At 37.9% G+C, this 26,335-nt stretch overlaps 2 protein-coding genes across 2 annotated transcripts; both read right to left on the minus strand.

The window, feature by feature from the left end:
• Positions 1–2,072: 2,072 nt before the first annotated feature.
• On the minus strand, positions 2,073–3,026 carry LOC308349991 (olfactory receptor 10A5; the record flags this gene model as incomplete). Its single annotated transcript, XM_080814992.1, has 1 exon — positions 2,073–3,026. The coding sequence occupies one exon, from the start codon at positions 3,024–3,026 to the stop codon at positions 2,073–2,075; it is 954 nt and encodes a 317-aa protein (XP_080671118.1).
• Positions 3,027–12,995: 9,969 nt separating this feature from the next.
• Positions 12,996–13,949, minus strand: LOC308349992 (olfactory receptor 10A2; the record flags this gene model as incomplete). The annotated part of the gene is made up of 1 exon (XM_080814993.1): positions 12,996–13,949. The coding sequence occupies one exon, from the start codon at positions 13,947–13,949 to the stop codon at positions 12,996–12,998; it is 954 nt and encodes a 317-aa protein (XP_080671119.1).
• Between the last annotated feature and the right edge of the window lie 12,386 nt (positions 13,950–26,335).

Genomic DNA, 26,335 nt, shown 5'->3' on the forward strand with positions numbered 1-26,335 from the left:
AAATGAGAAAAGGACCTAAATTTCAAATATCACATTTTATTTTATTTTATTTCATTTTAAAAATATTTTATTTATTTATTTTGAAAGAGAGTGCAAGCAGGGGAGGAGCAAAGAGAGAGAGAGAGAGAGAATCTCAAGCACTACACTGTGCATGGAGCCTGAAGGGGGGTTTGATCTCATGATTCTGAGATCATGACCTGAGTCAAAATCAGGAGTTGATGTCTAAGCAACTGAGCCACCGAGGTGCCCCTAATTTTATTCCGCTTTTTTAAATTAAGTTTTTGTTTTTGTTTTTAAGAAAGAGAGAGAGCAAGTATGCAGTCAGGGGGCAGGGGTAGAGGGAGAGGGAAAGAGAGAATCTTTTTTTGTTAAAGATTTTATTTATTTATTTATTTATTAAGTGCACACAAGTTGGGGAAGAGGCAGAGGGAGATAGAGAGAAAGAAACTCAAGCAACTCTGTGCTGAGTGCAGAGCCTGACATGAGGCTCCATCTCATGACCCTGAGACCATGAGCTGATCTGCAATCAAGAGTTGGTTACTTATCTGAATAAGCCACCCAGGCACCGCTTAAATGTCACATTTTAAAGTAGAGTGAAGTGTTATTGAGTATTTACCCAAAGAATACAAAGACATTATTCATAGATATATATGTACCCTTATAATTACAGCAGCATTATTTACAATAGCCAAATTATGCAACCAGTACAAGTGCCCAGCAATTGATTAATGGATAAAGAAGATGTGGTATATTTACACAATGGAATATTATTTAACCACAAAAAGAAGGAATTCTTGCCATTTTCAATGCATGGAAGGAGCTAGAGAATACAATGCTAAGTGAAATAAGTCAGTCAGAAAGACGAATACTATATGATTTCACCCATGTGGGGAATTTAAGAAACAAAACAAATAAGCAAAGGGGAAAAAAGAGAGAGAAAGATACACAAACCAAGAAGCAGTTTTTTAATTATAGGGAACAAATTGATGATATTCAGAGGGGAAGGGGGGAAATGGGTTAAACAGGTGTTGGGGATTAAGAAGCACGCTTTTAATGAGCGCAAGGTGATGTATGGAATTGCTGAATCACTATATTGTACACTTGATTAATATAACTATATGTGAACTACCTATAATTAAAATAAAAACGTAAAAATAATACAGTGGAGTGTAGATCATGATGTTATCAAATTAGACGGTAAATCAGTGTTTATTATCTAATGAAACCTGAAGAATACAGTATATGAGGACATCTCTAAATTAAATACTCAAATTATTTCCAAATCACAAAAGCAATAGGGAGATCTCAAAATTTTAAATGGAATAGCTCAAGTAGAATTTTTTTGCAAAAATAAAATATGATAATGAGGCAGCAAGCAAAGTAAGTTTCTACGTGGCTTATTTGTTAGACAAACAAGGAAAGTCGTTACTGGTGATGAGTTGATAATATTGAGAATAAGTTTTTGTAATACAATATTACTTGGGAAAAGTAGCCTGAGGAAGGAATTGATTAAGGCTCTTTGGGTTATAAATGAATATGCATGGAGATTACTGTTCCACTTTTCCTCTGTCCATGTTAAATACCAACTAAGTTAAGAGTCAGTACTGCCTCAGGAGCATACAAAGAAGAAATGAATAAATTATGTAAACAGGGATTTTAGGCTCCTTTCCAACTGAAATGAAGTTTGAATATCTTATCCAAAACAAGATAAAGTGCCAAGATGACTTTTGTTGTCTCCAAGGTCACAGTATAAGCAGTTTCATAAAGTCAGAGCATATGTAACATTGGCACATATTAACAAAGTAAATACCTGGAATATGGATAGGTCATACAATTGTCAAAATACCACTGTACCAATGAGAAAAATAATGTAAGCCTACAATGAGCAGAGGATTTCTATAGGTGGTATCAGTAGGTCTTCATCTACTTCTATGCTCTTTTGCGTGCACTGAGCTTCCCTAATGTCATTTCAGCAGCTGGGTTTCTTCTCAGGAGAGATAGAAGGAGAGGCAGAGGAATCCCATATAGGAAACTGATTGTCCCCCATTCAGTACACTTACTCTTCTTAATGTCTATGGGATGCAATTTATAAGGCCTAAAGCTTTATGGAAGGTCCGGCTAAAGGCATTCTTCACCTCATTATTTCTCAGGCTATAAATGATGGGGTTCAACATGGGAGTCACAACAGTGTAGGACAATGACAGCAGCTTTTTGCTCTCAGGAGAATTATTGGATTTAGGCCGGAAGTAGGTGAGGCTTGACGATACATAGAACAGGGAGACAACAAGGAGGTGGGAGGAGCAGGTCGAGAAGGCTTTATGCTTCCCTTTAGCGGATGGAATCTTTAGGATGGCAGCAGCAATGCGAGTGTAGGAACACAGGATCAGCAAGCAGGGTATCATGACGATCAGAATGGTTCCAACAATCGCATAGATCTCAAACAGTGTTGTGTCTGCACAGACCAGCCTCAGCACAGGTGGGCTGTCACAGAAGAAGTGATTCACCTTGTTGGTGCCACAGAATGGAAAGCTGAAGAGCCACGTGGTCTGCACAGTAGCTACGGGAAAGCCTGGAAACCAGGAGGCCAGAGCGAGTTTGGCACGCATCCTTTGGTTCATGATGACTGGGTAGTGCAAGGGACTGCAGATGGCCACATAGCGGTCATAAGCCATGGTGGCCAGGAGGAAGCATTCATCTACTCCAAAGAGGAAGAAGAAATACACCTGTGTGGCACAGCCAAGGAAGGAGATGGTTGTGTCCCAGGCAAGCAGGGTCCCCAGCATCTTGGGCACAATGACTAGGTTGAAGCCAATCTCCAAAAAGGACAAGTTCCTGAGGAAGAAGTACATGGGACTGTGCAGCATGGGGTCAGCCAACGTAACCAGAATGATGAGGCTGTTTCCCATCAGGGTGACCAGGTAGATGATTAGAAATGTCAGGAAGAGTAATGACTGTACTTCGGTAGGTAGGGAAGAGAAGCTCATGAGGATAAACCCTTCAACTCTTGTCCAGTTTCCTCCAGCCATAGATATAGAAAAGAATCCCCAGTTGTGGTCATGGAGAGAGATTCTTGATTAGAAGTGTCAGAACCTTGGGGGCATTAAGCTATGTAAACTAAGTCAGATAGAGAAAGACAAATACTATATGTTCTCACTTATGTGTAGAGTCTAAAAGAGCCAAACTCATGGAAACAGAGAATGGACTGATGGTGGTCATGGCCTGGGAAGCTGGGGGAAGTGGAGAGATGTTGGCTAAAGGGCACAAATTTCCAGTTATAAGACAAATAATGGGATACAGTGTACAGCATGGTGACTGTAGTTAACAATATCTTATTATATACTTGAAAGTTGCAGAGAGTAGATTTCAAATGTCTTTATCACACACACACACACACACACACACACACGGTAATTATGTGACGTGCAGGCTATGTTAACTCACCTTAACGTGGTAATCCTTTCAGAATATATCCACATTGTATATCTTACACAATGTTAAATATCAATTATATCTCAATAAAACCAGAAATAAAGTAATTTGGAAGAACAGCAGATTTCTGCTGACAACAGACGTGACAAAACACGGTATATGCAGGTTAAAAATTGTGGAGGGGAGAATTAAGACTTACTATTGCATCAGAAGAAATAATTAAATCAACTGGGTTATCCAATCAACTAGGAAGCAAAATAGATGCCGAAAGGAGGAATTAATTTCTACTACTAATAGTAGAAATTAATTTATAAGTCATAAAATTGGCAAATATATCCTAGTTTGTCCTTTGAAAAGTTAAAAAGTGAAATAAATTGTTGGAAAATTTAATAAAGTAATACAGAAAACAAAAATATGCAATATTAGAAATAAGAAATGGAAAATAACCTTAGAAATAGAATTTAAAAATGTAAATTATAAGGGAATACAATTACACTAATAAATGTGTGGTATATTAAGCCAAATATGTTGTTTTCTGGTAATATGTAAGGTTCACTTTGATTTAATAAAAGATGAAACACAGGTCACCTGCATGGCTCGGTAGGCTAAATCTTCCACTCTTGCTTTCCACTCAGGTTGTGAAATCAGGGTCATGGGATGGAGTCTGGAATTAGGTTGCACTGGGTGTGGAACCTGTTTGGGATTCCCTCCCACCATGTCTGTCTTGCCCCGCCCCTCTGCTTGCTTGCTTGCTTGCCCTCTCTCCCTCTCTCTGAGAAAAACTAACACACAGCAATCCAAGATAAAACATGGGTGTGTTAGAGTAATTTTATAAAAAATTTACAAAAAGGGCTATTACCTGAAATAGTTTAATGGATGTAGTAATTCAGTCCTTCAGAAATGGATAAATCTTGTGATTCAGAACAAAAAGGGAAAAGGTGCAATGTTTTCCAATTACCATTATGACAATTACGTATACCCGTTTTCCAAAGTTGCAAATATAATACACACAAAAGACCCCAAAGATCAATCTTCTTTGGGAACACTAGTCCAAAAATATCAAGTAAATTGAGATCTTTGTTAATCTAAAATTATCTGTAGGGCCAAGCAGAATTTATTCTAAGAATGCAAAATGCAAGCATGATTTGTAATTTCAAAATAATCAAATATAATTAATCTCATCAAAATTCAATTTAGAAAAATATGTTAACCTCAGTAGGTCGCAAAATGTTTCATGAATTCAACATCTACCTCTGATTAGGTAAAATAACTAAACTAGAAAGTTTACCAACTCAGAAATACACTACTTTCTTAATTAACCTGAAATTTATATAAAACAAGAGCCAATTTTGAGCTTAACCTTATAATATTTGAGTGATGGTTCTAGACATATGGTGTACAATATTGTACTTGTCGTTAATAATACTGCATTGTGTACTTAAAAATTTAAGATATATATCTCATCTTAGCTGTTCTTACCACAATAAAAAAATTTATATAGCCTGGGGAAAAAAAAGAAAAGTAGCAATGGATATAATCATATATTTGAAATCAGAATGGTTACAAAACATGGAAAAAACGTAAGGAGTTTGCAGAAAGTAAATGGAAATGAAAAACAAGGTTTTTAGACAGAGAGACAAATACCATATGATTCCAATCATAAATAGAATCTAAAGAAAAGAATAAACAACCAAAGAAAGCAGAATCAGAAGTATAAAATCAAAGACAAACTGATGTTGCCAGATAGAAGGGGATGGGGCTTTGGGCAAAATGGATGAAGAGGAGAGGGAGCTACAGGCTTCCACTTATGGAATCAGTAAGATATGGAAATAAAAGGCAGAGCATGAGGAATACAGTCAAATGATAATGAAACAGCAACATAATGGGACAGATGGTAGCTATACTTGTGGTGAATATAGCATAATGTATAAACCTGTCAAATCACAAAGTTATGCACCCAGAACTAATATAACATTTTGTGTCAACCATACTCAACTATAAAAAAAGTAAGACTTTTAAAAATTGTAGTACTCATTTGTGTTAAAAGTGAAGGGAAATAAACATGATAAATGAAAGTGACACATAGATTTCACAAAATACATCAAAGATAACCAACCTACAATTTTAGATTAAGTTTGAGTACAAATTGCATTTACCAGTATGTTCCTCTCAACTTTATTTATGATAATGTACTAACAGAAAAATGAACAGAAAGAATAAAGATAGAAAGTAGTTAAACAGTGTTATATCTCTGCTATAGAATTCTGCAGGGATTTAGAATTATGTTATAGAAGAACACTTAATGGACTTAATGGCATGAGAAGGAATCAATATATTTAGCTAAGTGGATGGTATGTTACCAAATAGTATGTTCGATGGGAAGACATTTGTTTTAAAATATTAACTTATATCCATACATGGAAAAACTGCAGTTTTATTCATTTAAATGCCACAATCTTAGTGGTATGAATATGGGTTTTAAATTTCTTCTTTGTGTTTCATATATTCTACATTATTCATCTTGACAATGTATTACTTGACAATGTATTGAGATAAACACATATATTACAAAGAATACAATACTTTTGTAACTCAGGACAACTCTTTTTTTAGGATTTTTTTTTTAAGTCCACTCTGCTCAACATAGGGTTTGAACTCATGACCAAGATCAAGAGTCCCACGCTCTTCCAACTGAGCCACCCACGTGCCCCTGTAACTCAAAACACCTCCTAAAATTTTAAATGCAAATGGTAAACTTGGAATTGTACTTGTAGTTACTCAACAAACAATTAAAAGCATCTAATGATTTGTAAGGAGGTCATACACCTCATTAAGGAAAAACAACACCTCTGAGAACAAAAGCTAGAGATCACAAAGATTCGGTTTGCCAAAAATGGCAATAAAGACAAGCATATAAAATTAGCAAAATAACCAAAAATTGAGCAAATCTGTAAATAACACAGAAGTTCAACTTTTCTCATCAAACTTAGAAAGTGAAAACAATCACAAGGCTCGGTGCTAATGAGAGGGATGGTATAGGTTTTGACTGCAAATCAACATAATTTTTCTGAAAAGCAGTTTAGAAAATCCGTAGGGAGTCCCTTAAAGTTTCATGCATTTTGCTTCAAGAATTTCCTCAGAGTTTCTAATCTAGGTCAATAATTAGAGCCATAGACAAGATTTTACATAAAAATGTACTCAGTGTTATAGCATTATCATGTCAAAATTGGAAAAAAAAACACTGATACCTAAATGACCAAGTCAACTATGAATCAAACAATTAAGAAAATAACATGTAATCACCCAAGTCGTTTTGAAGGACATTTACTGAATAGTACCCATCATATAATAGTAAAAGAGAAAAAAACAACAATACACATGTGCACATGTAAGCTTCCAACTTCATAAATATGTGCACAGAAAAAAGATAGACTCCGAGGAGATACAAAATTTTACCAATAATTACCTTTAAGTAGTTGGAAAAGGGATGGGGTTATCTCTTTTAGAACTTCATTTTCTGGCTTTCTAAACATTTTACAGTGAGCTACATTTGCTATATAGCAGCCATAAAAGGCAGTCACAATAGAAATGAAAATGGTGACCAGGCGATTATTATCCCTCCCCAAACTGCCAATGGATGAACAGAAGTTTAGAGAGTTTAAGTAATTTGGTAGTTAAGGAATTTGGTAACTTGTCTGCATAGGCAATACAAGGCAGAGACTGCACTCAGAAGCATCACCAGAAAAAATGTAATAAAAGCTACACTTGGGTATTCAGCAGGATGCACAATATGAACACAGAATAGTGCTTAGTTCTTACCTTCTGTGTCCTCATCATCCAGGTACCTTACTCTCCACCGACGCTGAGTTTCTCACTATTTATTGATAATTACTTTGTTTTATGGTTCCATACCAGAGATCAACAAAGTTTTTCTGTAAAAGGTCAGATAGAAAATATTTTAGACTTTATGGATCATGTGATCTCTGTGGCAACTGCTCAGTATCCAAGTGAATGCACACACACACACACACACACACACACACCCAGACACACACTTAAAACACCTTATGTACAGGTAAACAAATAAACTTTAGGAATACAGGTATATGCACTACCCAAACAAATGAGCTTGGCTGACTTCCAATAAAATTTTATTTGTAGACATCAAAATTTGAATTTCATGTAATTTTCAGATGCTATGCACTATTCTTTGTTTGGCTTATGTAACCATTTAAAAAAATTGAAAGTCCATTTTAGCTCTGGGCCGCATAGAACAGGGGACTAGCTGGATTTCACTCATGGGTTGTGGTTAGCCAATCTCTGCCCTAATATCTTTGCATAGAGCATTATCTGTGTTTGTACATGCTGACTTCCTCCTTCCCATTTCCAAAACTCAGATAAGTTTCCTCTGTGATGCTTCCAGATAGGGTTATTCCTGAGTCCTTTAAAAAATGCTTAGTTATTCAGTTATATTTTAATTATCTATTGGTATCAGAACTTCCCAATTTAATCTACAAGTCCCTTTAAGCCAGGATCTGCTCGTTATTTACAGGCATAGGCCCAATGCATATGCAGATTTAGCTATTTATATGTACTTTTGGATAAATGAGTGGAAAAATGCATACAAGAGTTTCAGAAAGCTTATTACTCCTGGAGTTCCCATTGGATTCCATATCTACCCATACTCTCTACTAAGACCACTTTCATGAGCGGCTCCATTTCAGGACAACGTGCAGTGTTTGGTGCTGGTGAAGAGAACTGGAAAGGTAGAGGGAGGAGAGATGGAGCTGTCTTCTGGATTCCCATAGAACTTCTGGAAACTACCGGGGAAGAAGACATGGCACCCTGGCTTGGGAGTAGGAGGCATCACAGAACCTGGTGGCTCAAGACCGGCCCACAGGCTCCTTCCCACCTAGTCCCTCGAGAACTTCTGCAGGAACATCTCTCTGCTAATCATTTGACCGACTGCCCCAGGAATAGGAACCCACACTTCTAAGCCTTCGGCACCCATCCTCTTGCCCTAAAGGAGTAGCGTGCTCTGATATGCTCTGCTTCACGAGTGTTCCACTGAGGCAAGTCTTCCCTGAGTTTGTCAGAGGAGAGTCAAACTTAGGACAAGTGTATGTCCTGTGGAGGTTGCCGGGCTTGGAAGCTTTCTGACCCAGAAGGTTTTAGAGGTCAGGTTTGGAAAACTGGTAAACTCAATCTTTTTATAGTCTCAGATCTCACTTATCTTAGAAGTAGAAAGAGGAAACTGAGGCATACACACAAGAGGAATTGATGAGATCTTACCAGTGTGGACACAGGAATAGAATGAGCTGTCCCTCCAAAGCCTGCCAAACCTGGTCCAGTTGAGCATCTGAACCTGGAGAGGAGCCTTTGGCTGTAGTGGCCCTTGCAGGGAGGCTTATCTGTGTCCAACAGGGAGATCTGCCTTGCTCAGCTCTGCCTCATACCCATACTTCATGCTTGTGGTTGAGTGTTTGAAGAGCTCTGGCTCTGTTGTCAGAAGAACCAGAAGAGCAGGGATGCCTGGGTGGCTCAGTTGGTTAAGCCGCTGCCTTTGGCTCAGGTCATGATCCCAGGGTCCTGGGATCGAGTCCCGTGTCGGGCTCCTTGTCCAGCAGGGAGCCTGCTTCTCTCTGTGCCTCTGCCTTCCTCTCTGCCTGCTTGTGCTCTCTCTCTGACAAATAAATAAATAAGATAAAAAAAAAAGTGAACCAGAAGAGGAACCAGGGAAGTGCTACTCTCTAGCCTGGAGGAACCATTAATGGCGGCACCTGAAGCCAGGTCCCTGCTATCTCCTTTGTCAGGCTTAAGAGGGTGCACTACATGGGTTGGCCATGCTCCCAGTCCTGGTTTAGGAAAGTTATTCCCAGCTGTGTCTCTTTTGTCCTCAGGGCCAGTTGAAGGGCTGGCATCTGTTTTTCCCTCCAGGTATAATTGGGCTCACCTTAGCTCCTCTTCTTTCCCTTCCTCATGGGTACCTGACCTCTCTTGGATCCACTATCCTTTGGGGCCCTAAGGAATATCAGATGCCAGTAGGATGAAGTTCAAGAAACAAAACCCATATCTAGGAATGTAGCATTGTGTAGAGAAAAGCACAAAAATTTTGGTGTCTGATGGATTTCAGTTTATGTTTTATTTTATTATTATTTATTTTGAAGCAGAAATTTTCTTCTGTTTTATGTTCTGTGGAACGAAATCTGAAAAAAAAAAGAAATCTGAAAATATTCTTTATTCGGAGGCTGAATGTCTTTTTTAATATTTTCATTTCTTATTTTTCTTTTTCCTTATGTTCACCTAACCATCATAAGTTCTTATCGCAGTTCAATGATTCATTTCTTGTGCATAACACCAGCGCTCAGGGCATGGTTATTAAGGAGGGCGTGTGTGATGAGCACTGGGACTTCAGTTTAATTCCAGCACTGGAGTGCTCTGATTTGTGATGCTTAGCAACTTTGTTAAACTCTCTGACTTTCACTTTCCATACTGCTGAGACAAAGATATTATGTTGATTTTATAGCATTGATATGATTAGATGGGATATATTATTAGTCTTGCTGTAAATATAACATGTGCATTCATCTCTCATATGAATATAAGGTTACAATAACCTATCTTATAGCCAATAATTGCTCATCAGCCAGTATGTATTGACTAATTACTACAAGCCAGCAATTCCATGCTCATGGATTGGAGAACACTGTTGAAATGTCTATACTACCCAAAGCAACATTTAGCAATCCCTACCCAAATACCACCAGCATTTTCCAATGAGCAAGAACGAGCAATCCTAAAATTTGTATGGAACCAGAAAAGACCCTGAATAGCCAAAGTAATTTTGAAAATGAAAAGCAAAGTGGGAGGCATCATGATTCCAGACTACAAGATGTATACAAAGCTGTGATCATCAAGACAGTATGGTGCTGGCAGAAAACCAGACACATAAATGAGTGGAACGGCACAGAGAACCCAGAAGTGGACCCACAACCATATGGCCAACTAATCTTCAACAAAGGAGGCAAGAATATCCAATGGGAAAAAATGACAGTCTCTTCAACAAATGTGTTGGGAAAACAGGACAGCGACATGCACACAAATGAAACTGGACCACTTTCCTACACTATGCACAAAAATAAATTCAAAATGGATGAAAGACCTAAAGTAACACAGAAAACCATCAAAGTCCTAGTGGAGAAAGCAGGCAGCAGCCCCTTTGACCTTGGCCACAGCAACTTTTTACTAGACATGTTTCCAGAGGCAAAGGAAACAATAGTAAAAGTGAACTACTGGGACCTCATCTAGACAAAAAGCTTCTGCATAGAGAAAGAAACAATCAACAAAACTAAAAGACAAGCAGTGGAATGGGAGAAGACATCTGCAAATGAAATAATGGATAAACGGCTAGTATCCAGAATCTGTAAAGAACTCACGAAAATCAATATGCCAAAAATAATCAAGTTAAGAAATGGGCAGAAGATATGAACCTACATTTCTCAAAAGAAGACATAGCAATGCCTAACAGACACATGAAAAGATGCTCAACATCACTATCATCAGTCCAATCAAAACCACATTGAGATACCACCTGACACTGGTCAGAATGGTGACGATTAATAACTCAGGAAACAATAGATGTTGGCTGGCAAGGATGTGGAGAAAGGGGAACTCTTCTGCACTGTTGACAGGAATGCAAACCAGTGGAGCCACTCTGGAAAACACTATGGAGGTTTCTCAAAAGTTAAAAATGGAATTACCCTATAACCCAGCAATTTGCACTATCACATATTTATCCAAAGGATACAAAAATGTTGATTCAAAGGCACACAAGGACCCCAATGTTTCTTGCAGCACTCTTGACATTAGCCAAATTATGCAAAGATCCCAAATGTCCATTGACTGATGAATGGTTAAAGAAGAGGTTGTTTGTGTGTGTGTGTGTGTGTGTGTGTGTGTGTGTATGTATGTGTGCATAGACACACACACACACACACACACACACACACATATATATAGTGGAATACACATATATGTATATAGTGGAGTATTACTCACCCATCAAAACTAATGAAATCTTGCCATTTGCAATCAACATGAATGGAACTAGAGTGTATTATGCTAAGCAAAATAACTCAGTCAAAGAAAGGCAAATACCAAATGATTTCACTCATTTGTGGAATTTAAAAACAAACCAGATTAATATAGAATAAGGGAAGAAAAAACAAAATAAAGATAGAGAAGGAGGCAAACCATAAGAGACACTAAACTATAGAGAACAAACAGTGGGCTGCTGGAGAGGAGGTAGATGATGGGGGGATGGAGTAACTGGGTGATAGGCATTAAGGAGGGCGCATGATGTAATGAGCACTGGGTATTTATATGTAAGTGATGAATCACTAAATTCTATTCCTGAAACCAATACAAAATGTTAACTAAGTTGATTTAAAAAGGGAGGGTGCACCTGGGTGGCTCAACTGAGCGTCTGCCTTCCACTCAGGTCATGATCACAGGGTCCTGAGGTGGAGCTTCAATTCGGGCTCCCTGCTCAGCAGGAGTCTGCTTCTCCCTCTGTCCTTTTCCTGTTCATCCTCTCTCCCTCTCTGCTCCCTCTCAAATAAATGAATAATTTAAAAAAAAAGTACAAGGGGGTGTGGTTTATGTCACATTCAAAACATGGTAAATCATTGTATTTGTTATCTAATGCTACTTTATGCTAAAGAACACAGTATATGAAGACGTCTCTAAATTAAATACTTATTGAAATTATTTCCAACTCACAGAAAGCAATAGGGAGATCTCAAAATGTTAAATGGAATAGCTCAAGTAGAATTTTTTTGCAAAAATAAAATATGACAATGAGGCAGCAAGCAAAGTAAGTTTCTACGTGGCTTATTTGTTAGCCAAACAAGGAAAGTCTTTACTGGTGATGAGTTGATAATATTGAGTATAATTTTTTTTTGTAATACAATATTACTTGGGAAAAGTAGCCTGAGGAAGGAATTGATTAAGGCTCTTTGGGTTATAAATGAATATGCATGGAGATTACTGTTCCACTTTCCTCTGTCCATGTTAAATACCAACTAAGTTAAGAGTCAGTACTGCCTCAGGAGCATACAAAGAAGAAATGAATAAATTATGTAAACAGGGATTTTAGGCTCCTTTCCAACTGAAATGAAGTTTGAATATCTTATCCAAAACAAGAAAAGTGCCAAGATGACTTTCGTGTCTCCAAGATCACAGTATAAGCAGTTTCATAATGTCAGAGCATATGTAACATTGGCACATATTAACAAAGTAAATACCTGGAATATGGATAAGTCATACAATTGTCAAAATACCAGTGTACCAATGAGAAAAATAATGTAAGCCTACAATGAGCAGAGGAATTCTACGGGTGTTATCAGTAGGTCTTCATCTACTTCTATGCTCTTTGCCTGCACTGAGCTTCCCTAATGTCATTTCAGCAGCTGGGTTCCTTCTCAACAGAGATAGGAGGAGAGGGAGAGGGATCCCAGATAGGAAACTAGTTGCCCCCCATTCAGTACACTTACTCTTCTTAATGTCTATGGGATGCAATTTATAAGGCCTAAAGCTTTATGGAAGGTCCGGCTAAAGGCATTCTTCACCTCATTATTTCTCAGGCTATAAATGATGGGGTTCAACATAGGAGTCATAACAGTGTAGGACAATGACAGCAGCTTTTTGCTCTCAGGAGAATTATTGGATTTAGGCCGGAAGTAGGTGAGGCTTAACGATACATAGAACAGGGAGACAACAAGGAGGTGGGAGGAGCAGGTCGAGAAGGCTTTATGCTTCCCTTTAGCGGATGGAATCTTTAGGATGGCAGCAGCAATGCGAGTGTAGGAACACAGGATCAGCAAGCAGGGTATCATGACGAACAGAATGGTTCCAACAATCGCATAGATCTCAAACAGTGTTGTGTCTGCACAGACCAGCCTCAGCACAGGTGGGCTGTCACAGAAGAAGTGATTCACCTTGTTGGTGCCACAGAATGGAAAGCTGAAGAGCCACGTGGTCTGCACAGTAGCTACGGGAAAGCCTGGAAACCAGGAGGCCAGAGCGAGTTTGGCACGCATCCTTTGGTTCATGATGACTGGGTAGTGCAAGGGACTGCAGATGGCCACATAGCGGTCATAAGCCATGGTGGCCAGGAGGAAGCATTCATCTACTCCAAAGAGGAAGAAGAAATACATCTGTGTGGCACAGCCAAGGAAGGAGATGGTTGTGTCCCAGGCAAGCAGGGTCCCCAGCATCTTGGGCACAATGACTAGGTTGAAGCCAATCTCCAAAAAGGACAAGTTCCTGAGGAAGAAGTACATGGGACTGTGCAGCATGGGGTCAGCCAACGTAACCAGAATGATGAGGCTGTTTCCCATCAGGGTGACCAGGTAGATGATTAGAAATGTCAGGAAGAGTAATGACTGTACTTCGGTAGGTAGGGAAGAGAAGCTCATGAGGATAAACTCTTCAACTCTTGTCCAGTTTCCTCCAGCCATAGATACAGAAAAGAATCTCCAGTTGTGGTCATGGAGAGAGATTCTTGATTGGAAGTGTCAGAACCTGGGTTTGTTTTTCAGGATCCTTTTTAGTGTCAGGAAAAGAGGCAAGGTCAAGATCTCAGTTGGAAGAAGAAGGGCCTTGTATTGTCTCAGAATAAAGACACAAGGAAGAATGGCCAGAGCTTGAGCTCTTGAACGGTAATAGGTCATCATTCCCTACTTTTACTCTTTCTTATGAACTTTTTGGTGCCTTTTTTTTTTTTTTTACCATATTTACTAAAACAAATCAGATCATATTTACCACACCCATTTACTGCTGCACCCTTAATGCCTTTGAGGTGGGGTTAAAGCGTATCTATTGTCCCATGTTCATTGTGCCATTATTCACCAAAGCTAAGATATGAAAACAATCTGAATGTCTATCAGTGGGTGGATGGATAAAGAAATCTCACATGCGCACGTGCGCGCGCGCACACACACACACACACTCATACACACACGGAATTATAATTCAGCCATACAAAGGAGGTAACCCTACCATTTGGAACAAACAAGATCAATGGACCTTGGGGGCATTAAGCTATGTAAACTAAGTCAGATAGAGAAAGACAAATACTATATGTTCTCACTTATGTGTAGAGTCTAAAAGAGCCAAACTCATGGAAACAGAGAATGGACTGATGGTGGTCATGGCCTGGGAAGCTGGGGGAAGTGGAGAGATGTTGGCTAAAGGGCACAAATTTCCAGTTATAAGACAAATAATGGGATACAGTGTACAGCATGGTGACTGTAGTTAACAATATCTTATTATATACTTGAAAGTTGCAGAGAGTAGATTTCAAATGTCTTTATCACACACACACACACACACACACACACACGGTAATTATGTGACGTGCAGGCTATGTTAACTCACCTTAACGTGGTAATCCTTTCAGAATATATCCACATTGTATATCTTACACAATGTTAAATATCAATTATATCTCAATAAAACCAGAAATAAAGTAATTTGGAAGAACAGCAGATTTCTGCTGACAACAGACGTGACAAAACACGGTATATGCAGGTTAAAAATTGTGGAGGGGAGAATTAAGACTTACTATTGCATCAGAAGAAATAATTAAATCAACTGGGTTATCCAATCAACTAGGAAGCAAAATAGATGCCGAAAGGAGGAATTAATTTCTACTACTAATAGTAGAAATTAATTTATAAGTCATAAAATTGGCAAATATATCCTAGTTTGTCCTTTGAAAAGTTAAAAAGTGAAATAAATTGTTGGAAAATTTAATAAAGTAATACAGAAAACAAAAATATGCAATATTAGAAATAAGAAATGGAAAATAACCTTAGAAATAGAATTTAAAAATGTAAATTATAAGGGAATACAATTACACTAATAAATGTGTGGTATATTAAGCCAAATATGTTGTTTTCTGGTAATATGTAAGGTTCACTTTGATTTAATAAAAGATGAAACACAGGTCACCTGCATGGCTCGGTAGGCTAAATCTTCCACTCTTGCTTTCCACTCAGGTTGTGAAATCAGGGTCATGGGATGGAGTCTGGAATTAGGTTGCACTGGGTGTGGAACCTGTTTGGGATTCCCTCCCACCATGTCTGTCTTGCCCCGCCCCTCTGCTTGCTTGCTTGCTTGCCCTCTCTCCCTCTCTCTGAGAAAAACTAACACACAGCAATCCAAGATAAAACATGGGTGTGTTAGAGTAATTTTATAAAAAATTTACAAAAAGGGCTATTACCTGAAATAGTTTAATGGATGTAGTAATTCAGTCCTTCAGAAATGGATAAATCTTGTGATTCAGAACAAAAAGGGAAAAGGTGCAATGTTTTCCAATTACCATTATGACAATTACGTATACCCGTTTTCCAAAGTTGCAAATATAATACACACAAAAGACCCCAAAGATCAATCTTCTTTGGGAACACTAGTCCAAAAATATCAAGTAAATTGAGATCTTTGTTAATCTAAAATTATCTGTAGGGCCAAGCAGAATTTATTCTAAGAATGCAAAATGCAAGCATGATTTGTAATTTCAAAATAATCAAATATAATTAATCTCATCAAAATTCAATTTAGAAAAATATGTTAACCTCAGTAGGTCGCAAAATGTTTCATGAATTCAACATCTACCTCTGATTAGGTAAAATAACTAAACTAGAAAGTTTACCAACTCAGAAATACACTACTTTCTTAATTAACCTGAAATTTATATAAAACAAGAGCCAATTTTGAGCTTAACCTTATAATATTTGAGTGATGGTTCTAGACATATGGTGTACAATATTGTACTTGTCGTTAATAATACTGCATTGTGTACTTAAAAATTTAAGATATATATCTCATCTTAGCTGTTCTTACCACAATAAAAAAATTTATATAGCCTGGGGAAAAAAAAGAAAAGTAGCAATGGATATAATCATATATTTGAAATCAGAATGGTTACAAAACATGGAAAAAACGTAAGGAGTTTGCAGAAAGTAAATGGAAATGAAAAACAAGGTTTTTAGACAGAGAGACAAATACCATATGATTCCAATCATAAATAGAATCTAAAGAAAAGAATAAACAACCAAAGAAAGCAGAATCAGAAGTATAAAATCAAAGACAAACTGATGTTGCCAGATAGAAGGGGATGGGGCTTTGGGCAAAATGGATGAAGAGGAGAGGGAGCTACAGGCTTCCACTTATGGAATCAGTAAGATATGGAAATAAAAGGCAGAGCATGAGGAATACAGTCAAATGATAATGAAACAGCAACATAATGGGACAGATGGTAGCTATACTTGTGGTGAATATAGCATAATGTATAAACCTGTCAAATCACAAAGTTATGCACCCAGAACTAATATAACATTTTGTGTCAACCATACTCAACTATAAAAAAAGTAAGACTTTTAAAAATTGTAGTACTCATTTGTGTTAAAAGTGAAGGGAAATAAACATGATAAATGAAAGTGACACATAGATTTCACAAAATACATCAAAGATAACCAACCTACAATTTTAGATTAAGTTTGAGTACAAATTGCATTTACCAGTATGTTCCTCTCAACTTTATTTATGATAATGTACTAACAGAAAAATGAACAGAAAGAATAAAGATAGAAAGTAGTTAAACAGTGTTATATCTCTGCTATAGAATTCTGCAGGGATTTAGAATTATGTTATAGAAGAACACTTAATGGACTTAATGGCATGAGAAGGAATCAATATATTTAGCTAAGTGGATGGTATGTTACCAAATAGTATGTTCGATGGGAAGACATTTGTTTTAAAATATTAACTTATATCCATACATGGAAAAACTGCAGTTTTATTCATTTAAATGCCACAATCTTAGTGGTATGAATATGGGTTTTAAATTTCTTCTTTGTGTTTCATATATTCTACATTATTCATCTTGACAATGTATTACTTGACAATGTATTGAGATAAACACATATATTACAAAGAATACAATACTTTTGTAACTCAGGACAACTCTTTTTTTAGGATTTTTTTTTTAAGTCCACTCTGCTCAACATAGGGTTTGAACTCATGACCAAGATCAAGAGTCCCACGCTCTTCCAACTGAGCCACCCACGTGCCCCTGTAACTCAAAACACCTCCTAAAATTTTAAATGCAAATGGTAAACTTGGAATTGTACTTGTAGTTACTCAACAAACAATTAAAAGCATCTAATGATTTGTAAGGAGGTCATACACCTCATTAAGGAAAAACAACACCTCTGAGAACAAAAGCTAGAGATCACAAAGATTCGGTTTGCCAAAAATGGCAATAAAGACAAGCATATAAAATTAGCAAAATAACCAAAAATTGAGCAAATCTGTAAATAACACAGAAGTTCAACTTTTCTCATCAAACTTAGAAAGTGAAAACAATCACAAGGCTCGGTGCTAATGAGAGGGATGGTATAGGTTTTGACTGCAAATCAACATAATTTTTCTGAAAAGCAGTTTAGAAAATCCGTAGGGAGTCCCTTAAAGTTTCATGCATTTTGCTTCAAGAATTTCCTCAGAGTTTCTAATCTAGGTCAATAATTAGAGCCATAGACAAGATTTTACATAAAAATGTACTCAGTGTTATAGCATTATCATGTCAAAATTGGAAAAAAAAACACTGATACCTAAATGACCAAGTCAACTATGAATCAAACAATTAAGAAAATAACATGTAATCACCCAAGTCGTTTTGAAGGACATTTACTGAATAGTACCCATCATATAATAGTAAAAGAGAAAAAAACAACAATACACATGTGCACATGTAAGCTTCCAACTTCATAAATATGTGCACAGAAAAAAGATAGACTCCGAGGAGATACAAAATTTTACCAATAATTACCTTTAAGTAGTTGGAAAAGGGATGGGGTTATCTCTTTTAGAACTTCATTTTCTGGCTTTCTAAACATTTTACAGTGAGCTACATTTGCTATATAGCAGCCATAAAAGGCAGTCACAATAGAAATGAAAATGGTGACCAGGCGATTATTATCCCTCCCCAAACTGCCAATGGATGAACAGAAGTTTAGAGAGTTTAAGTAATTTGGTAGTTAAGGAATTTGGTAACTTGTCTGCATAGGCAATACAAGGCAGAGACTGCACTCAGAAGCATCACCAGAAAAAATGTAATAAAAGCTACACTTGGGTATTCAGCAGGATGCACAATATGAACACAGAATAGTGCTTAGTTCTTACCTTCTGTGTCCTCATCATCCAGGTACCTTACTCTCCACCGACGCTGAGTTTCTCACTATTTATTGATAATTACTTTGTTTTACGGTTCCATACCAGAGATCAACAAAGTTTTTCTGTAAAAGGTCAGATAGAAAATATTTTAGACTTTATGGATCATGTGATCTCTGTGGCAACTGCTCAGTATCCAAGTGAATGCACACACACACACACACACACACACACCCAGACACACACTTAAAACACCTTATGTACAGGTAAACAAATAAACTTTAGGAATACAGGTATATGCACTACCCAAACAAATGAGCTTGGCTGACTTCCAATAAAATTTTATTTGTAGACATCAAAATTTGAATTTCATGTAATTTTCAGATGCTATGCACTATTCTTTGTTTGGCTTATGTAACCATTTAAAAAAATTGAAAGTCCATTTTAGCTCTGGGCCGCATAGAACAGGGGACTAGCTGGATTTCACTCATGGGTTGTGGTTAGCCAATCTCTGCCCTAATATCTTTGCATAGAGCATTATCTGTGTTTGTACATGCTGACTTCCTCCTTCCCATTTCCAAAACTCAGATAAGTTTCCTCTGTGATGCTTCCAGATAGGGTTATTCCTGAGTCCTTTAAAAAATGCTTAGTTATTCAGTTATATTTTAATTATCTATTGGTATCAGAACTTCCCAATTTAATCTGCAAGTCCCTTTAAGCCAGGATCTGCTCGTTATTTACAGGCATAGGCCCAATGCATATGCAGATTTAGCTATTTATATGTACTTTTGGATAAATGAGTGGAAAAATGCATACAAGAGTTTCAGAAAGCTTATTACTCCTGGAGTTCCCATTGGATTCCATATCTACCCATACTCTCTACTAAGACCACTTTCATGAGCGGCTCCATTTCAGGACAACGTGCAGTGTTTGGTGCTGGTGAAGAGAACTGGAAAGGTAGAGGGAGGAGAGATGGAGCTGTCTTCTGGATTCCCATAGAACTTCTGGAAACTACCGGGGAAGAAGACATGGCACCCTGGCTTGGGAGTAGGAGGCATCACAGAACCTGGTGGCTCAAGACCGGCCCACAGGCTCCTTCCCACCTAGTCCCTCGAGAACTTCTGCAGGAACATCTCTCTGCTAATCATTTGACCGACTGCCCCAGGAATAGGAACCCACACTTCTAAGCCTTCGGCACCCATCCTCTTGCCCTAAAGGAGTAGCGTGCTCTGATATGCTCTGCTTCACGAGTGTTCCACTGAGGCAAGTCTTCCCTGAGTTTGTCAGAGGAGAGTCAAACTTAGGACAAGTGTATGTCCTGTGGAGGTTGCCGGGCTTGGAAGCTTTCTGACCCAGAAGGTTTTAGAGGTCAGGTTTGGAAAACTGGTAAACTCAATCTTTTTATAGTCTCAGATCTCACTTATCTTAGAAGTAGAAAGAGGAAACTGAGGCATACACACAAGAGGAATTGATGAGATCTTACCAGTGTGGACACAGGAATAGAATGAGCTGTCCCTCCAAAGCCTGCCAAACCTGGTCCAGTTGAGCATCTGAACCTGGAGAGGAGCCTTTGGCTGTAGTGGCCCTTGCAGGGAGGCTTATCTGTGTCCAACAGGGAGATCTGCCTTGCTCAGCTCTGCCTCATACCCATACTTCATGCTTGTGGTTGAGTGTTTGAAGAGCTCTGGCTCTGTTGTCAGAAGAACCAGAAGAGCAGGGATGCCTGGGTGGCTCAGTTGGTTAAGCCGCTGCCTTTGGCTCAGGTCATGATCCCAGGGTCCTGGGATCGAGTCCCGTGTCGGGCTCCTTGTCCAGCAGGGAGCCTGCTTCTCTCTGTGCCTCTGCCTTCCTCTCTGCCTGCTTGTGCTCTCTCTCTGACAAATAAATAAATAAGATAAAAAAAAAAGTGAACCAGAAGAGGAACCAGGGAAGTGTTACTCTCTAGCCTGGAGGAACCATTAATGGCGGCACCTGAAGCCAGGTCCCTGCTATCTCCTTTGTCAGGCTTAAGAGGGTGCACTACATGGGTTGGCCATGCTCCCAGTCCTGATTTAGGAAAGTTATTCCCAGCTGTGTCTCTTTTGTCCTCAGGGCCAGTTGAAGGGCTGGCATCTGTTTTTCCCTCCAGGTATAATTGGGCTCACCTTAGCTCCTCTTCTTTCCCTTCCTCATGGGTACCTGACCTCTCTTGGATCCACTATCCTTTGGGGCCCTAAGGAATATCAGATGCCAGTAGGATGAAGTTCAAGAAACAAAACCCATATCTAGGAATGTAGCATTGTGTAGAGAAAAGCGCAAATATTTTGTATTCCGAGGGACTCAGTTTCATTCCTGCAGTGGAGCTCTTTAAATTATGATACTTTGTAATTTTGTTAAACTCCATAAATTTCACTTTCCATATTGCTGACACAAAGATAATATGTTGATTTTAGAGCATTGATATGATTAGATCGTATATAGTATTGGTCTTGCTGTTAATATGTTAGAACATATGTATTAATATCTCATATAAATATAATGTCATAATATCCTATCATATAGCCAATAATTATTCATCAGCAAATATGTATTGAGCTATTAGTACATGACTAGAATTGTTTTAGACCCTGAGAAAGAGAAATGAACAAAACAAAGTCTTTGTGCTCATAAAACTTTCATTGGAATGGGGGATGCCGTGCATTGAACAAATAAGCAATTAAGCACATAGGGCTAAGTAGTTGCTACAAACAAAATTCAGGAGGGAAGAATTAGGAAACTGCTGAAGAAAAGCTTTCAGTCAAATAGACTCCTTTTCTTTCCTTATTTTTATATACTTCTGGTAATATAAGATCTTTTTCTTTGTGGTTTTTTGCTAATACTAGGCTTGTTAAGGAAGGTATATAAACTTAACAAGGGATGACATAATCCCTTGTCCAAAGATTTATCAAGTGAATTGAGGCTATTCACTTTTGAAAAGGCTAATGAGCAGGATAAGATAGAGACAGTGGCTCAATCATACAATTTTTGGCATGAGAAGGATTATAACTATGTTATTGCAGCACAATCTTCACCAGTAAATTTATGAGTAAATTATTTTAATCAGCAATAGGGAGCAGATTTTAAATTATAGATATTCTGCTCGAATACTATGTAATTGTGAATATATTATACTAACGTGGAATATACTCCAGGATAGATTTTATTTGAAAAAAAGATGAAGGATATTATACACAACTTATATTATATTATATACTTATATTATACACAACTTATACATATATTTTATAGAAATAAATATGCACACAGGTGTATAAAATATATAACTAGTACAATTCTGGTAGGTACACAAAAAATTGATAATGGTCATTGCCTTTGGGGCAGAAAACTGGGGAAGCATATTGGTCAGGATTGAGAGGGAAATCTTTTAGTTGTATATTATTTTATACTTCAATAATTTTATCATATACATTTATTAGTTTTTTAATAAAAATGAAAGATATTGAAACAAAATAACATTTTCATTCTGGTTCCTCCCCTATGAATTTCTAGCCTTATGACCTAGAGAAAGATACTAAAATTGCTCCATGTCCCAATACTGTTGTTTGAAGGAAATGAAATAAAGTATAGAAAACATGCCAAGCTCTGGTGAATGTCATGTAAGACAAGCTTTCATCAAGACCCTATTTGACCTGATACTTGAAGGTTGCTAGCAAGGAGGGGAGGTGACTATAGGATGGTGAACATCGCTGCTATTACCACTATCAACACTGTTTCTGCATTACCCTTAGTTGTTGCAGATCGGCTGCTTACTTTTTTAATGCACGCAATGCACCAAACTCTTTCCTGCATTAGGATATTTGCATGGATTAATCCATTTGTTTCTAATGTTTTCCTCCTCATTTTCACCTGGTGATTTTCTGGTATGACTGTCTAATTTCCTGACGTTACTTATTCAGGAAGGAGTTCCCCGACTCCTTTGTATTATTCCGCAAATTATGTTGTCTTTTACTTCACAGCAGTAATAGCATTACATAATTATATACTTATGTACAGATTCTTTGTTAATTCTCCTTTAATTGGACTGTAGTGTCCTTGAGGGCCCAGTACTTAATAGTGAGTGTAAAACGGTGGTTTAGGGAGTAAGCCTGGAAGCTGTGAGATCAGTGAGAAGACTTAGATAATAATAATTCAGAAATGAAGACCTGGCCAGGCCAATGGCAGTGGCAAATAGGAAAATGGGAGATGAAACAAAGAATGAGGAAGAATTTTGCCATTAAAGAATTAGCACTTAGAGACCAGTTGAACACTAATTCTGATGGCAGAATTAAATGTATAATTATAACAGTTAACCACTTTGAGTGGCACTTTTTGTTCTGTAGCTGTTTAGTTAGTTGTCTGTTTCACTTAAGGAGCTAAGAGCGCCTAGAGGACAGTACCTTGTTCATTGTATGATCAGAATTCAGTAAATAAATGTTCACTGATTAAGTGAAAAAATATGTCAATGAAAGGTGGAATCAAAAAGAGAAATAAGGAGCAAGGCCAATGGCAATGGCAACCAAAGTGGGAATTAACACTAGTGGATGAGTAAAAAGTGTGTTGGCAAGAAACAATGTACAGTAGTTGAAGACTGGTTAAATACTTCTATGATAGCAATGATCAAGCTGTGGTATTATAACAGAGTAAAGTACATTGAATAATATTTTCATTTTATTTATTTATTTATTAAATTTTTTTATTTCTTTTCAGCGTAACAGTATTCATTGTTTCTGCACCACACACAGTGCTCCATGCAATCCGTGCCCTCCCTAACACCCACCACCTGGTTCCCCCACCCTCCCACGACCCGCCCCTTCAAAACCCTCAGGTTGTTTTTCAGAGTCCATAGTCTCTCATGGTTCACCTCCCCTTCCAATTTCCCTCAACTCCCTTCTCCTCTCCATCTCCCTGTGTCTTCCATGTTATTTGTTATCCTCCACAAATAAGTGAAACCAAATGTCATTGACTCTCTCTGCTTGACTTATTTCACTCAGCATAATCTCTTCCAGTCCTGTCCATGTTACTACAAAAGTTGGGTATTCGTCCTTTCTGATGGAGGCATAATACTCCATAGTGTATATGGACCACATCTTCCTTACCCATTCGTCCGTTGAAGGGCATCTTGGTTCTTTCCACAGTTTGGCGACCGTGGCCATTGCTGCTATAAACATTGGGGTACAGATGGCCCTTCTTTTCACTACCTCTGTATCTTTGGGGTAAATACCCAGTAGTGCAATTGCAGGGTCCTAGGGAAGCTCTATTTTTAATTTCTTGAGGAATCTCCACACTGTTCTCCAAAGTGGCTGCACCAACTTGCATTCCCACCAACAGTGTAAGAGGGTTCCATTTTCTCCACATCCTCTCCAACACATGTTGTTTCCTGTCTTGCTAATTTTGGCCATTCTAACTGGTATAAGGTGGTATCTCAATGTGGTTTTAATTTGAATCTCCCTGATGGCTAGTTACTTCTCTGACCTATTTGCTGAAAGAATACCAACTAAATAGCAGCACCTCATTCACCACTGTACTTTCAGAATTCAGTATATAAATGTTCCTTGATGGAATGTAACAATAAATCAATGAAGAATTGAATAAAAAAGAGAGTTAATTAGCAAGAAAAAAATTGTTCAGGATTGGTGATTGGAAGAACATGTTCGTGTTTTATTCTAAGTAAGCCTTGAATTCAGGATGTCATCATGCAGGCATACCACACAAGGGGTTAGAGCCACTTAATGATCTGTATATGACCCTCAGCTAACCAGCTCAGCACATTACTGATGGTCTGATTCCTCATCCATATTTTGCAAGGTTTGGACATTTATGCTAAGTGGGTGCCTGGGTGTTGAAGTGCACCTTTCTCTCATCCTATGCACTCATGGTTACATCATTAATGTTTTGATTGGTGATATTCAAAGTCTTCTCACACATTACATTATGGGTAATGCAAATTGTTTACAAGTTTGGAGTACAGTAGATGGTTATCACTTTTGGGAGAGTTGTTTATATCAGTGTGTGCAAATAAACCCTCACAGACAACATACACTTATCAGTAGAGGGGTAGCCATGTTTACGACTTGTGGTGGGTATTTTGGATAACAATTCTGGTGACTTTTTGGGTTGAAATTTGGGGAGCCTAAAGTGAAATAGCCAGCTAGAGAGACAAATACCATATGATTTCATTCAGATGTGGAATTTAAGAAAAAAAAAAAAAAACAAGTGAACAAAGGAGAAAAAAGAGACAAACCAAAAGACAGACGCTTAAATATAGAGAACAATTGGTAACCAGAGGGGAGGTGAATGGGGGTGAAATAGGAGAAGGGGATTAAGAGTACACTTGATGAGCACTAAGTAATATATGGAATTGTTGCTTCACTATATTGTACACCTGAAATTAACTTAACACTATATATCAACTACACTGGACCCAAAAAATTTTTATGTAACTGCTCCTCATGGCTCATCTCCCCTTCTGATTCCCCCCTTCATTTTCCCCTTCCTTCTCCTAATGTCCTCCCTCTTATTCCTTGTGTTCCACAAATAATTGAAACCATATGAAAATTGACTTTCTCTGCTTGACTTATTTCACTCAGCATTATCTCCTCCAGTACCATCCATGTTGATGCAACAGTTGGGTATTCATCCTTTCTGATGGAGGCATAATACTCCGTTGTGTATATGGACCATATCTTCTTTATCCATTCATCTGTTGAGGAGCATCTTGGCTCCTTCAACCACTTGGCTATTGTGGACATTGCTGCTAAGAACATTGGGGTGCATGTAGCCCTTCTTTTCAATACATCTGTATCTTTTGGGTAAATACCCAGTAGTGTAATTGCTGGGTCATAGGGTAGCTCTATTTTTAATTATTTGAGGAAGCTCCACACTGTTTTCCAAAGTGGCTGCACCAGCTTGCATTGCCAGCAACAATGTAAGAGGGTTCCCCTTTTTCCACAACCTCTCCAACACTTGCTCTTTCTTGCCTTGTCAATTTTTGCCATTCTAACTGGTGTAAGCCACTATATCAATGTGGTTTTGATTTGAATTTCCCTGATGGCTGATGACGATGGACATTTTTTCATGTGCTGTTAGCCATTTGTATGTCTTCTTTGGAGAAGTGTCTGTTAGTATCTTCTGCCCATTTTTTTACTTGATTATTTGTTTTTTGGGTGTTGAGTTTGAGCAATTCTTCCTAGATCTTGGATATCAGCCTTCTGTCTGTAGTGTCATTTGGAACTATCTTCTCCCATTCCGTGGGTTGCCTCTTTGTTTTGTTGACTGTTTCCTTTGCTGCACTGAGGTTTTTTAATCTTGATGAAGTCCCCCAAATTCATTTTCACTTTTGTTTTCCTTGCGTTTGGAGACGTGTCTTCAAATAAGTTTCTGCAGCTGATGTTGAAGAGGTTACTGCCTGTGTTCTCCTCTAGGATTTTGATGGATTCCTGTCCCACATTTAGTTTTTCATCCATTTTGAGTTTATCTTTGTGTATGGTGTAAAAGAATGGTCGAGTGTCATTCTTCTGTATATAATTTTCTAATTTTCCCAGCACCATTTATTGAAGAGACTGTCTTTTTTCCATTGGGCATTTTTTCCTGATATGTCAAAGATTAGTTGACCATAGAGTTGAGGGTCCATATCTGGACTCTCTATTCTGTTCCA

The sequence above is a fragment of the Martes martes genome, assembly GCF_963455335.1.
Source record: "Martes martes genome assembly, chromosome: 10".
In the NCBI taxonomy this organism is placed as follows: domain Eukaryota; kingdom Metazoa; phylum Chordata; class Mammalia; order Carnivora; family Mustelidae; genus Martes; species Martes martes.